The following is a 15,029-nucleotide window of genomic DNA, read 5'->3' on the forward strand; positions in this document are numbered from 1 at the left end:
AAACACTTCTCATAAAACTTCTAGAGTCAAGCACTGTGATAAACTGGTAGCTAGGAGTGTTTGGTTTATAGGCCAAAGTGTTTGGTAGAAAAATAAGGTATTTAGCAGATCTAGTTAGGTAATAAAATCCAAAAGAAATTTGAATTTAGGATGGGTTCTCAAAATTTTTCATGAAAGTTCACTGAAAAAAATGAAAGAAAAACCTGATTATATTAATAAACACACCCTTGAGTACATAACCTTCATAATTTACCTGTAGCCATGGATATAACAAAAGAAAACTCCCCATTGCCATGGTCTAGATCAGTGGTGGCAAACATATGCCACACATGCTACAGTGGGCTGTCTGTATCACTGAAAGGTCTGAAAGGTTTGCCATTACTGGTCTAGATTATGAAAAATTTTCTGCAACAATAACTGTGTTATTATCAATATTAATCTGTATGTAAAAGATGTTGAGATACTTTCAATTTCCTCTAGGTCAGGTTAGAAGTGATAAATACAGAGGGGCAGGTCAGGCCTTTCAGGGGACATGGAGAAGGCTACGGGCTGCAGTTTACACTCCTCCGTTACCTTTTAGTGCTAGAAGAGGAAGTTTTCTGTAAGAGTAATGCATGCCAAGCAGGGAAGAAATCTTGGTTCTAGAACATGATATACCTCTTACATTTCTTCTTCGAATAATGTGATTTCTGATTAAGTATGTCACTGGAACTTATTCCTTATATAAATTCCTTATTGCAATCTTTTTAACGAGTGTTCCTGCTCATATTTATATACTGGGCCAAAATCTGCTTTACAATTGAGACACAAAGACTTCTGAGTGTATGAGTACTGTGAGGTTACTAACTACTTACCTTTGGTGTAATAAAGAAGTACTGAGATGTGTTTTCTTTACAGGCAGTGTTTACAACCATTTCAAATACTCTTCGTTCATTGATGGGGTCCATACCCTAAATCATGACAGTAATAATGATTACAGCTGTAATTCCTGCAGGACACGATAAGATCCAAATGAAAGAATACTGACTGTACCTGGTTAATTTCATCAACTACTCTAAATGGACACCTATTAAGCTCCTGAAGTGCCATCAAGTATAGCATGGTAGAAACACTTCTTTCACCGCCACTTTGATGATGAGGAGTCAATTCATGCAACTGAGTACTACTGCGAAATTTGACTCTAATTCGAATTCCGTATTTATCATAGTCTTCCTATAAAAGATTTTAAAATTTGAAAATAAATTAATGTATCAACAGTAAGAGTGAAGAACTTAAAATTTAATAATGTCAATTTAAAAGTAAAACAGTAAAACATTAAAGTTACTACCTAAACACTTTAAGAGCCTCCAAAGCTCTATTATTTAAAAACAAAGGACTGATTCAGATTAAAAGTGACCTTTTCCTTACTTGGTACCACTCTTTTCAACTTTATCAGACTTTCCTAAGAATTTTTAGAAATTACCAAGTGAGAATTTTCATAGAAAAGCACTATCTATTCTAATTCCAAAGTACTAGATTGTAAAACTGTAAGTGAAAATAACTAAAATACAAAGCAGGGGCTGGGGATTTAGCTCAGCGGCAAAGCGCCTGCCTCACAAGCGCAAGGTTGTGAGTTCAGTTCCCGGTACCGGAGAAAAACCAAAAAAAATAAAAATAATAAAAATAAAATAAAATAAAATACAATGCAGTGCCATGCCATTTTCTGCTGGAGAAGCAGCGGTGGACACTCCTGCAGAGGGCTACATAGTACTCCCCAATCCTTCAACTGGTTAAAAAAACAGTAGGAATTTTTATATTTTTAAAATTTAATATGCCATATTAATACATGTTATATATTTATATACTCAATGCCATACAAAAAAATGCTATACACACAATACTTTGTAAAAATAAATCTGACACATTATAGATGATCAATGAATAAATACTGTTGTCATTAATACATTCAATATTTTATATATTTTCCCAAAGTTGAGTCTGCTCCAAGATTTATTATTCTTTTTTTTAAAAATTTTTTTTGAGACAGGGTCTCACTATGCAGTTCAGGCTGGCCTTGAACTCACTTTGTAGCTCAGGCTGGCCTCAAACTCAAAGTGATCCTCCTGCCTCAGCCTCCCAAGGTCTGGGATTACAAATGTGCGCCACCACGCCTGGCTAGATTTACTATTCTTATCCATGTTGTCATTTCTAAGTCACAGAGGCTGAGATTTACTCTAAAAATGAGATCTGGTCTGGGTGGGTCACGGAGGCACACAACAGGTCCCCAGCCCCTTCCTCTGTGGCGCTGTCCCCTGCCTCTGCTTCCCTGCTACCATGAAAGATGTAGCCTGCTCCACCATGCCCTTCTGCAATGACCTTGGTGCCAGGAGACCATGGCCTGAATCCCCTGAAACTGAATCTCAACCTCTCTCCTTTTAAGTTGTGGCTCCTGGTTATTGTGTTCTGTTAGGGAAGCAGACTAAAACATTCAGAATGGATACAAACAGAGCTAGTAAGGCATGAGTCATTCATCTCAAACACTACCATTCCGGAGGTGAGAGGAAGGTGGCGCAATCCTAATGGAATCTCCTAGATGTTTTTTTCACTTCCTCTGGGTAATTTTTCAGCAAATAAGAAAAGATGTAACTCTAGGGTAAATACTTTTTTATGTACTTTTAGAATATAAGTAGTTATTATTTGCCAGGAAATATATTCCAAATGCAATGTTACCTCATTTTCTGTATGGAGATCAACTTCACCAGCACACTGCATAGAACTAAAAAAATTGCTGAATTTTTCATTAATTTTTTCTACTAGCTCTTTTAAGGGATTTAGCCACCGTTCTTTTACCTAAAAACAAAGGCAATATAAAAATGCACTTTAAAAAGAATTATTATTAAATTCTGATACAAAACTTTACATAAGACAAATTTTTTATTAACTATCAATGTGGTCACAAGAACACATTTTTTCTTGTAGGAGTATTATCACTCCATTTTGTATTACTCTACTTGTCTGTATCACTTATGGCAAGCACATGATAAAAAAGACAAAAATTTGAATATTACCTGTGAAATATTTTCCCTATATCTGTCTAGTTCAACTTTCTTTCCCTTTAGTTCCTCGGTTAACTGCAGTATTTCTTCTTCTCTTTTTGTGTATTCCTGAACCACCTGGTAGGAGAAGAGATATTTCTTTAAGATAAATCTGTCAAAGGATAAAATTATACAAAAATCTGCATCAATTATAATATTATCTGAAAAGGTCAATTGTACTGTACTGTTTGTATACAATTAATTTGTTATTACATATTGAAAATGGCTTTTAATCCTGAAAAAAATAGATATTGCAGTATTTCCAGTTAACCCAACTATTCTTTTTTATAAAGAAAAGACACAGAACACTGTGTTCCTTAGGAAGGATCTATTTAAAATTCTAATAGATTCAGAATCTGGCATTTAAAGCACATTGTTCCTGCTGTCTAGCTTATTATTACCAAGAGCTCTAGTACAGAGTGGGAGGCAAGGACTGGAGGGAACTGTGTGTGCATGCGTGTGTGTGTGTGTGTGCAGGGTACAAGTAGCAGCAGCTGCAGAATAGGAACAGAGAAAGAGGCATACTGTAGGATTCAGTCCCGTGAAGCACGATGCTCTTGATCTTTCTTCAGTTAATAAAGCATCAATTTCATCCAATGTGTTTGGAAGATCTTGAAAAGCCTAAAGAAAAAAAAATGTCTATCATTAGAGACAGTATAGTGAAAACAGTTCTATTCAAACAGTTAAAAGGAAAATTATTCGCTAAGGATCTACTATCAATCAACAGCATGCTAGCACACAAGGATTCAAAGGAATTATAAACATGGTCTTTTGCTTCAAAGAGCTTACATGTTAAGAGAAAACAAAATCTATACATTGGATAACACCTTAAGGCAATGTATTGGTGCTGAGTATTAAAATAAGCAGTATATTCAGATACACTACAGAACTTAGAGAACAGAAGTATCAGTTCATGCTGCAGGAAAGTTAAGAGAAATCAAAGGCCCATCTCTGGGCCTTAGAGCAAGTGGCTAAAAAAAAGCACGTCAGAGGAGAGAATGAAGCTTGGAAAGAAAAGCACTGCATACCATGGGGGGTGAGGAGTTGTGTCCATTTGGAATGGTGGGTACTTGCTGAATTGGTAGAATGGGTCCAGAATATGTGGGGCATTGAAAGAGAGCAAGAAGTTAGAACTTTATACTGTACTTATGAAGAACTACAAAAGCATCCTAAGAATCCAATTACTCTGACAGAATTTCACCATCGAACTTTTTCGGAATCCATGCCACAGAGACAAATGAGAACACATGCTTTGCTGTAAGGGGAAGCAAGAGGTACATTGTTTTGCCTAGCACAACCTGCAAAGTCCACATACTAAAACGTACAAAATGAATCTTGAAGACATAAAAATGATTCTAGCACACTGTATTCATCTAAATGTCTTAATCTCCTATCTTTTAAAACAACCTTTACAATGCAGTTCAACTTCTATAGACCTTCAGGTATTTGTTATGTACATCTGTTGAATCTCTGATTTTCCATTGAGCTTCGAGCTTATGTGCCTGACACTTACTTGACATCCTCATCTGACTCTTAACTCCATTCACCTTCCTTACCACTTTAAGCAAACCTGTTTCTCTCAATCTTCTCCACTGAAGTAAATAACATCACTGTTCAGGGGAAAAAATTAGGGGTTCTATCTTTTACCCTTCATTTCAAGTCCATAAATTCTGCTGGGCTTTTTATTAAAAGATACTTAACTCTATTAATCTGTCTCTCTGCAGTGCTACCAGCTAATCCATGCCACCATCATCTCCCCTTATTGAAATCAATGTAATTCCCTAAATAGTCTCCCTGCTTCCATTCCTGAATCTCTATTCTCCACAGGGAAGTTAAGAGCGATCTTTTGTAAACTAGACTTAGTAACAAATATACTACCATCTCAGGGATGTGTATGAACTGTTTTCTCTGCCTAGGATATTTTCCCTTTACATCCTCACTTGACTGATTTCTTTTCTTCATTCACTTTTGTGTTTACAAATCCTCCAATAGATTCCATCTCAAAAATAATACAATCCAAACTGCTTGTATGGTCTAGAAGGCCCTCTTCTCTGTTTGCATTGTAATTTTTATCACCGCTGAGATTCCTTCTGTTCTGAACATGACAAATATACTACCACCTCAGGGATGTGTATCAGCTGTTTACTCTGCCTGGGATATTTTCCCTTCACATCCTCACTTGACTGATTTCTTCTCTTCATTGAGGAATTATCTAAAATAGTATCTTCTCAAAGGAGCAGTCACCAACCAGCTTCCCATACTTGTCAATCTAATCCCCTACCTTGTTTTATTTTTCTTCTTAACATCTCTTGCTATCTGACAATATCTATCTGTTTTCTATATTTTTATCTGTGCCATCCTCTAGATAGGAATATAAAATATGTCTGTCTTGTTCAATATGTGTCATATATAATGGATATATTATCTTCTAATCTTGCTTCTTTTATAAAGAGAATGACTTAGCAAGGATACATGATATTTCTTAAAATAATTATCATGACTACTGTACTGGAATTTATTTTGTAAAAACACAATGTATTTTGGAGAAGTCCTAGTACTTAGAAACAGGAAGCCCTTGGATTAATTTTATGAATTTCTACTGAATTCCTACTATGTACTTGGTCAAATCCATCCTCTGTGGGTGCCATGCCCCAATCCTTTGAGGATTTCCCAATTATAATTCAAATTAGTCTTTTCTTCAGTATTGTTTTTATCTTTTATCCTTTGTTTTTCTACGTATCACCTCTATTGTTTCTCTTTATTGATTATTCATACAATGTTTCTATGAAGAGCTATATTCTGTGTCTCCGAACTATAGCTCTGAGAAGTGGTTTAGATGGAAAAGCCCACTCTTACTGTAAGAATGAATATTATGGTACCAATAATTTTTAAATATAGCTCCTATGTCTTAAGAATTTTAGTACTGAGCATAAGACTTATTGGGTCCACATTTGAGTAAAAAAGGAAAAATTACTTTATATACATCTTTAGTTTAAAAATAGGGGAAAAAAATACCGTTTTTTTTTTTTTTAATGACATAGCATGTTTCTCATGGCCTCTATAAAGCCTAAATTACTCTAGGCTTAAAAACAATGTTATTGCAACTGTGGCACTATATATTTTTTATACTTACTGTCTGGTATTCTTGAGGAATGGTCTGCTGTGCACCCAGGTTACATACTTGCCTCGCTCTCTTCATAAGTTCCTTGCATTTCTGCAATAACTGTTGTCTATTGTCATCCAACTCAATGAAATGTTGCTGTTACAAGAAAAATTTTTTTGAAACTTTGAATGTTGTTGTTAAATCAGAACACTGTTTTATTAAACTACCATACATCAATAAATTACTAAATGTTGACTGTGGTATAACCAAATCATCTCAACCACATCTCAAGTCAAGATTGCTTTTATTGTAATGGTTAAACTTCAATTTAACCTTTAAAATATATCAGCACACTAATAACCTGGCATTTCTCTAATATGCAAGAACTGCTTTTTCTGAAAGTTTAATTTAGCTATATGTAATTAATTATATCCTAATGAAATTTGAAAAACATAATACTTAGGCTTCATATCAGAAAACTCAGCACTTCAATGTAAACCTTTACACTGTGCTTGATAGTTTTCCAAGTGTGTTTTATACGTAGTTATCATCTTTTCATGGACCTAGTCATTCTTTTATCCAACAATTACTGAGAATCTACTTAGTGCCAGTACTATATTCTGCATTAAGCACTGAAAGATGAATATGAAAAAAGACATAAAGAATCATTATCATAACAGAAACAGGTACTATTTTCTGCATGTTTATGTGTTAGGCCCTTAGCTAAGTGCTTCACACATGTTACACCTCTTTATTTCTCACAACAGTGTACCAGTAACATTATTTCCACTTCACATGCTGGGGGAAATAAGACTGAAAGTACTAAACAATTTGTCTAAGTTCACACATTTATTCAGAGGCTGTCACAAGTCACATTTGTGTCTGCTTAGGGTACAGGATCACATCACTAGAGCATAATGCTTTGTAAAGGGGGCAGACTGTACAGAGAAAGTAAGTGGGAGAAAGGGGTACAGAAAAATCAGTAGTAATGGACTATGACAACAGAGCATTTTAAAGGAGAGGACATTACTGAAGCAGTAGCAGAAGGCATTATGATTGTGAATGGAAGGAAAGGCATAGAGGCCTCAAAGACGTTTATTTAGGGAACAAGTAATTTAAAATACTTAAAATAGAGAATTTCCTCCCCCTATACCCCAGCAGTAGGGATTGAACCTAGGGTCTTTGCAGTGAGCTACATCCGCAGTCCTTTTTAAGACAGGATCCTGTCAAGTTGCTACATTGTCCAGGCTGGCCTCAAACTTGAAATCTTCCTGTCTCAGCTCCCAAAACTGTTGGGATTATAGTTATGACCACCATGGCTAGCCAGAGGAGAGGAACTTTTTTTGGGGGGGTGGTACTGGGAATTTAACTCAGGACCTTGCGCTTGCTAGGCAGGCACTTATGCCACTGAGTTATATCCCTGGCAAGAGAGGAACTTTTAAGAACGTAAAGATTGGAGTTGCCAAGGTGGGTAATGGCCTGACTACAAAAAGTTTCATGTGATGAGGAGGGAATCTAACCTACCGATGCTTTCTGTAGGCCAACCATTATCACAACTACTATCCTGTATGTTAATTTATTTAAGCCCCATTATAGTCTTCTGAAACGTGTTATCTCTCTCTTTAGATGTGGCTGAGAGTTATTAAGAATCTTGCTCATGGTTACAGAACTAGCAGTGAACAGGTTTCTAAAAAAGAAAATAGGTCTATCTTACTCTTTCCACTGAACTTCAAGCTGTCTTCACAAAGAGCACCTTGTGGTAGGGAGTTGATGCACCAGCCACACTCCAGATCTATTTGACTAATCTCTGAGGATGGGGTTTGGGTATCTGCATTGTTAACAAGGCCTTTTGGTGATTTTTATGCATACAACTTTGATAGCAAATAAACTAAACCAAGACAATAGTTGGGAAGAGTAAAAGGACATATCCTGGATTGAAAATACAACCAAGCCTTTACTTTTGTTTGTTTTTGGTACTGGTAATCAAACTCAGGACCTTGCTCTTGCCAGACAGGCGCTGCGCCACAGCTATATCCCCAGCCCTAAGCAAGCCTTTATACTAATCATTTAGTACTATAGTTTCCTTTAATGAACTGCTCAGTACCTGACACAAACAAAATAAAATCTCAAGTTGTTATTAATTTCAGATAATATACACTTGCTTTCTTTTAAACCTATTTTTTTTTTAGTACAGGCAGAATATATTATTTTTGTAAACTATTCAAGCAAAACCTAACCTGTACAATTATAAAATAAAAATTTCTTATAACCATTAACAGTCTGGGATACATATTGTTTCAATCCTTTTTCTATGTTATTCATAAAAAATTAATTGGATTAGATCAGTCCATTTTTCTGTGAGTTGTTCATTTAATAATGAACATATATTTTTTCCATGTTCAGGAGATTTGTAGTTCACTTTTTGCTTACGAATAGACACACAGTGTTTCATAGAGTGTCTATTCTTCAGTTTATGTAACCATTCCTTTATTAATTGACATTTAAGTTGCTTCCAATTTTTCACTGTTACAGGCAATGCTCCACTGAAGATCCTTTAGGACATGAGTACTATGTCTTTACAATAGACCCCTAGAATTGGAATTGCTGGCTCAAGGAGCACAGGCATGGTAAGTTCTGATAACTACTGTCAGACTGCCCTCCACAAAGGCAATGTAAGTGTTCGCTATAATTAAAAATGCTACTTTTGCTTTAAATTTATTCACATGATAAGATTATTCTTCACTGTACATGATCCCTCATTCCCTCAAATACTGAATTTTTAATTGTTTACTTTTAAATAATTTCTTTTCCCTTAGAATCATTTTGTTCTTAGCTGGAAACCAATAGTGAAAGAATGACATGAAAGCTAAAAGACTTCAAAACTAGGCAACAAAAAAATAGTACTGCAACTATTCTTTTTGTCAAGATATTTTCTCTGACCTACTTAAAATTTTTCAGTTCATTTCTAACACAGGCTTTAGTTTCCCATAACAATTAATAAGTAATTGTCATTTTGTTATCATTATCATCTTTAAAATGTCCATGGCCTTTGACCTAGAATTCTCTAAAAGAATTGATTCTAACCACAAAGGTGTTTGTAAAAATGTATATTTTCAAATATTCATTACTATGAAAATGAAAAAATGGGGGAACAACTCCCTAAATGTCTATGAGGGTGTTAGACTAATACAGCCCTGTGATGGCATATTGCAGTCATTTATAGTGACGTTAGAATACTATTATGAAGTTGGCTGTGGTGGCACACGCCTGTAATCCTAGCACTCAGGATGCTGAGGCAGGAGGATTGCCGTAAGTTTGAGGCCCACCTAGACTACATAGAGATCAAGGCCAGCCTAAAATACTTAACAAGACCCTGTCTCAAAAAAAAAAGAGAATACTTTATGACAAGAAAAAATATTTGTAAGTCATAATGGTCATTTTAATCCCATTTCCTAAAATCTCCCCAAATAATGGAAAAGTATACAATAGGTATGCATCTGGTGATGAGTCTATAATATTTTCTCTTTGGAATGCTGTGGCTGGCCCAGAGGATGGCCAGGTGGCTGGCAGGGAGTCAGTAAAAACTCATAAACAGCAGTGAGAATATAAGACATTGTTTTCTGAGGGGGCCCACAGAGCCAGCAACAGGTAAGTGAGGAGAACCAGTGCTGTTAGGGCACACAGACAGGTAGAACAGAAGCAGGTGGGCGGGGTTACCACTTTATTTCAAAGGGTTTGGAGTGAACCCCGGCCGCAGAACTGTGCCAGGTGCTTCACTGCCAATATCCTGGAGTAGAATGAGGGAAGAGCCATCCAGTCACAGTGGACTGTTGGTAGCTGGGAAGCAGACTGGGGGTAATTCTGCTGACAGGTAGGAGCTGCAACCACCCAGATTCTGCTCCAGTGCTTGCCCAAAGACAGTTGTAGCCCTAAATACAAAGGACTGGAAATGTTCCCCTGGTCTGTGACCAGCAGAACAACCTTAGGCCAGCAGTGTAAGCAGACAAGCAGCCTTAGCCTACGGCAGGACAAGGGCAATCCCCCACCCTATGACCAATGTGTAAGAGAACTAGTGGTGTGAACAGAAGAAGCTGTGCCAGGTCTGGAAGAAGCCAACTGCACATGGGTCTGGGAGAAACCCTGAGCTTTTGCTATGGGGCACCACAGCAACTGGGAGAGGAAAACCATGTTAAGGAGAAGTGGACAGCCAGAAAGTTGTCAGCTAAAGACCAGCCACAGTCCCCACATCCCGAGGCCAAGATCAGCTCCATCCCCAGCACAAACCCTACTGCAAACTTGGTGGGGTTACACAGCACAGTTCTGTGATCTGACTTGGGACAGTACCACAGAACTGTGGACACCAGAGGAATTTTACTATTTTTCTTTTTCTTTGATTATTTTCCTTTTGCTGTCAGGTTGGGGTTTTTTTCTTTTCACACAGGTTTCTTATCTTTGTTTTTTTTGTTGTTGTTGTTGTTCTATTCACCTTTGTTCTCTCTTCCCTCAACTATCTCTCTTGATTTTATATTTTCATGTGAGTGAACACTGTCTCTTCTCTTTTTGGTTTACTTCAGTATTTCTTGCTTTCTCTTTCATTCTTTCTTTCCCGTGGTATTCTCCAATTTCCAAAACTTGGGTGATCGTCCTTTGCCCTCCAGTCTTGCCTCTCCTCATTCATCTATTTTAGATCCCTATCCCTCATAAATCCCCTGCTACACACAGGGTAAAATCACTCCACAAAGAGGAAACTCCTTACATGCGAGTTCCTGGTATATTCTGGATTTCGTTATTTAACTGTGCAGCTTGATCTTATGGTTAAAAGTATCAAATTAATAGTTACCATGGTTTGTCAGTTCCTAAGTTATGCTTGGTACTACTGTCATTCCTAATGGTACTATCTTAGCCAAGATGTCATACAAGTTATAATCAGCTTTTCTACCTCGTATGACAACACTGTGATTGTCAGAGGTGAAATCATCATAATCCAGGACCAAAGGCCTGGGTGCTGAGCCAAATAGATAGCAACTTCTCATCCTTAATAAATTGGTAAGGTAGGTTCTTCAGACAGATACAAAGACCAACAGTACCTACACCTAGAAGACATGTCTAAGGAACAGACAGCTCCTAGGAAAGCCTCAATACCAGTGATAAAGCTATCTATCATAAGAAATCTACAAGCTTCAACACAGAAAACAAAATAAAATGAAATAAAAAATGCTAAGACTCAAAAGCAAAATGCAACCCTAGATCTCCAGTCCACCCAGGGCAAATCCAGAGCACACTTAGATACAGGAGCTAGGAAGCCACCAACTAGAACTTTCTAAAATGATAGCAGCAGAAGTGAAAAAACAAATGGACGAGGCAACAGATATGCTCAACAAATCTAGACTAGACACAGATAAAAAAAAATAGAGCTCAGGAAAAGGATGAAAACCAAGAATTCCCAACATATGAAAGAAATGGAATCCATGAAACAGATCCAGGAGATTAAAAATTCCATTGAAAGTACACTCAACAGATTGAACAAAGGTGAAGATAGACTATTACATCTAGAAGGTAAGATTCTGGATAGTGACCACAAAAACAAAGCTATCTTAAAAATAGAAAGGGACCATGGAAAACCAACCCAACAGGTGCTACATGATCCAAAAAAAGAATAAAATAAAATTGACTGGGGTCAATTAAAAAGCAAGAGATAGCAAAAACACCATAAAAAAACTGTTAAAGGAAATAATGCAAAAACCCTTCCCAAACAAAAGAATTTGACACACAAATAAATGGGGCCTTTAGACCTCCAATTAGCCATGACCAAAGTAAGTCTACACCAAAGAACATACAGTTGTCCCTCACTATACAGTAGTTCACTCACTGGGAGTTCACTGCATTGCAGTTCTTTTTTTTTTTTTTTTAAATCTAATTCTGTATCTCAGGGTTTTCACTGTATCTCAGAGTTTTCACTGTATTGCAAGATTTTTGCAGTATATAGGTATTTACATAATATTTATGATTTTTTTGCCTAAAAATCTTAAACAATATAAAAGTATAAAAAATGTTAATTCAAACATATTAAAAGAATATTAACTCAAAATACAATACAGTATGTATTTCATCAGTGGATGAATACCACATTATACACAATGGAAATGCAGTATGCCACTATGGCTTGTGCAAGTTTGCCAACGTCAGATTGTATATGGCACACCCCTGGCTGATAGAATGGAAGGCGACAAACCACAGCACTATGTTCTGTATCCTGGGCACTGATTGGCTCAGTGACCATAGCATGGTTTTGCTTGCTCTCTTACACTGTGCCCATATGTTCAGCATCTCTCCTTGTCCACATCGAAGTCTGACAAAAACATAGTGTTTCTCTGTAGTGCTGGGTTTTTGTGAAATTTTCCTAAAAATCTGAATTTATTTCAAGCCCTACAATGCCACCCAAACATTCTGCTCCTTCTAAGTTTTCTGACAGTGAACCCAAGCACCACAGGAAGATGCTTGCCATCAAAGAAAAGGTGGAACTTCTCAACATGTGAAAGGAAGGCAAATGCCATGTGGTTATAGGCTACCATTATGGAATCAATGAATCTACTGTTTGCTACATAAAGAAAGACAAGGGGATGGGGATTTAGCTCAGTGGCAAAAGCGCCTGCCTGGCAAGCGCAAGGTTGTGAGTTCGGTTCCCGGTACCAGAGAAAAACCAAAATAAATAAATAAATAAATAAAATAAAGACAGACAAGAAGAATATTAGCTCTACAGTAACAATGACTTTTAACAAGACTGCAAAGAGGGTGGTCACTTCCAGCAATAAGGCCATTGTGAAAATAAAGTCTGTAATTAGCCCTGTGGATAAATGACTGCACGAAGAAGAGTATCTCGCTGGATACCAACACCAATTGGACAAAGGCCAAGAAACTTTATCATAGTTTTGCAGAAAGCACAGATGTTCACAATAGTGATGAGGATGAAGATGAGGACGACGATGTGGAAGCAGGACTGCTGAGTCCTACTCCCACCAGACCAACCCCATTCAGTGCCAGCAAGGGCTGGTTTGACAAATTTCAGAGACACTTTGGACTCAAAAGCCTTTTTCTGCATGAAGAAGCTGCCTCTGTGGATAAAGCTGGAGCCAAGGAATACATGAATGACATGTTTAAATCCATCCTCAAGGAAGGGGGCTATAAGCCTCAACAAGCTTTTAACATTTGGAAATGGATGCCATCTCTAACTTTTACTACGAACGGTGAAGCCAAAGCCCCTGGTTTTAAGGCCCAGAAAGATTGAGTAACTCTGTGGGAATGCTGCAGATTTTATGATAAAGCCAGGGGTTGTTTATAAGTCAAAAAACCCAAGGGCCCTAAAAAACAAGAATAAGAATGTGTTGCCTGTGTACTGGATGCACAACCCCAAGGCCTGGATCATGAAACTCCTCATGGCTGACTGGTTCCACCCATGCTTTATCCTAGGGGTTAAACTTTACCTGGCACAGCAAAACCTCGAATTTAAAGTGCTTCTGATCATGGACAATGCTGGAGCCATGCTGTCAACCTGTCAAATAGTGGCATCCAGATAGTTCTTGCCACCAAACACCACATCACTCATTCAGCCCATGGTTCAAAGGCATTATTTGCACTTTTAAGGCACTCTACATGTGAAATGCCCTCCTGCAAAACCTGGTTGAAGCTATGGACTCGGATGAAAACTTCTCACTAAAGGTGTACTTTGTGTACTGGTGTACACAATATTGCTTCGTGTCTCCTAAATATTCACAAGGCCATAAAGGAGATGAAGAGTGAAACAGTAAATGCCAGCTGGAAAAATTTGTGGCCAGAAGTGGTCCACGATTATAAGGGATTCTCTCCTGATGAAGTCCATCACTGTGTAGTAGCTAAGGCTGTAAAGCTGGCAAAACTACTGGGAGGAGATGGCTTCAATGATATGACTCTTGACAATGTGAATGACCTGATCGATGTTCACTCATAACCACTGACAGACAAAGACCTGATGGAGATGGCCAAGTCAGCAAGTGAAGAAGAGGATGAAGAAAAAGATGAACTACAGGTGGGAGAAGAGGAGGAGGTTGGCCTAACACTCGACTGTCTTGTGACCACAACTTCAACAAGTAGCTGAAGAACATGACCCCCCCAGATGCTTCGTTCATTGCACTTTATAAATACAATCAAGATTGGCATGTCAGTTTATAAAAACCTTCTCACTCAGAAGAAAAAGCAGCACCATAAGTATGCTCATCACTTGGAAGAGAGATCAGTTATGGCCCAGGCTGAAAATACTGCACACCACCTGATGAAGTGGTGCTTTCAGAAGAGCTGTAATGCTCTTGGCTGTGCAGTACATTCATCTCATCATCACCTTCATTGCCATCAGTACTGCACAGCTATGTAATTCATGATTTTCATCATTCATGTTGTATTACACTTCACTGTTGAGTACCCATATAGAATTTTACATGTTGTTAAAATTACATAGGTTTAAGAGTGTAGAAAGTGGTTAAAAGCATATGAAGTGTTTATAAGAATGTGGGAAAGGTTAATAAGAGAGTGGGAGAGGTTTATATGAGTATGGGAAGGGTTTATAAATCCTTAAAATATATATAAATAATAAATATAACACCACTATCTCACAGACTTTCACCTATCACGGGGGTCTCTGCAATGTAACTCCCGCAACTGGTGAGGGATTACTGTAATAATCAAGACTCCAGAAATTCAGCATAAGAAGAGAGTATTAAAAGTAGTTAGAGAGGGGCTGGGGATTTAGCTCAGCGGCAAAGCGCCTGCCTGGCAAGCGCAAGGTCGTGAGTTCAGTTCCCGGTACCGGAGAAAAACAAAAA

General features: G+C 37.5%; 1 protein-coding gene across 2 annotated transcripts in view; it reads right to left on the reverse strand.

Moving 5' to 3' along the window:
* The window catches only part of Smc5 (structural maintenance of chromosomes 5), a gene marked incomplete in the record, with an annotated part of 106,109 nt that overhangs the window by 523 nt on the left and 90,557 nt on the right, over positions 1-15,029 (reverse strand). Inside the window, 7 exon segments of one of the 2 annotated variants that reach the window (XM_005388744.2) lie at positions 855-950; positions 1,033-1,212; positions 2,710-2,829; positions 3,048-3,152; positions 3,600-3,695; positions 4,103-4,147; positions 6,208-6,333. In XM_005388744.2, coding sequence (XP_005388801.2) covers positions 855-950; positions 1,033-1,212; positions 2,710-2,829; positions 3,048-3,152; positions 3,600-3,695; positions 4,103-4,147; positions 6,208-6,333 — 768 coding nt within the window. 2 annotated transcript variants of the gene reach the window in all.

This window comes from Chinchilla lanigera, unplaced genomic scaffold (assembly GCF_000276665.1).
Source record: "Chinchilla lanigera isolate Chin_1 unplaced genomic scaffold, ChiLan1.0 scaffold00033, whole genome shotgun sequence".
Taxonomy (NCBI): domain Eukaryota; kingdom Metazoa; phylum Chordata; class Mammalia; order Rodentia; family Chinchillidae; genus Chinchilla; species Chinchilla lanigera.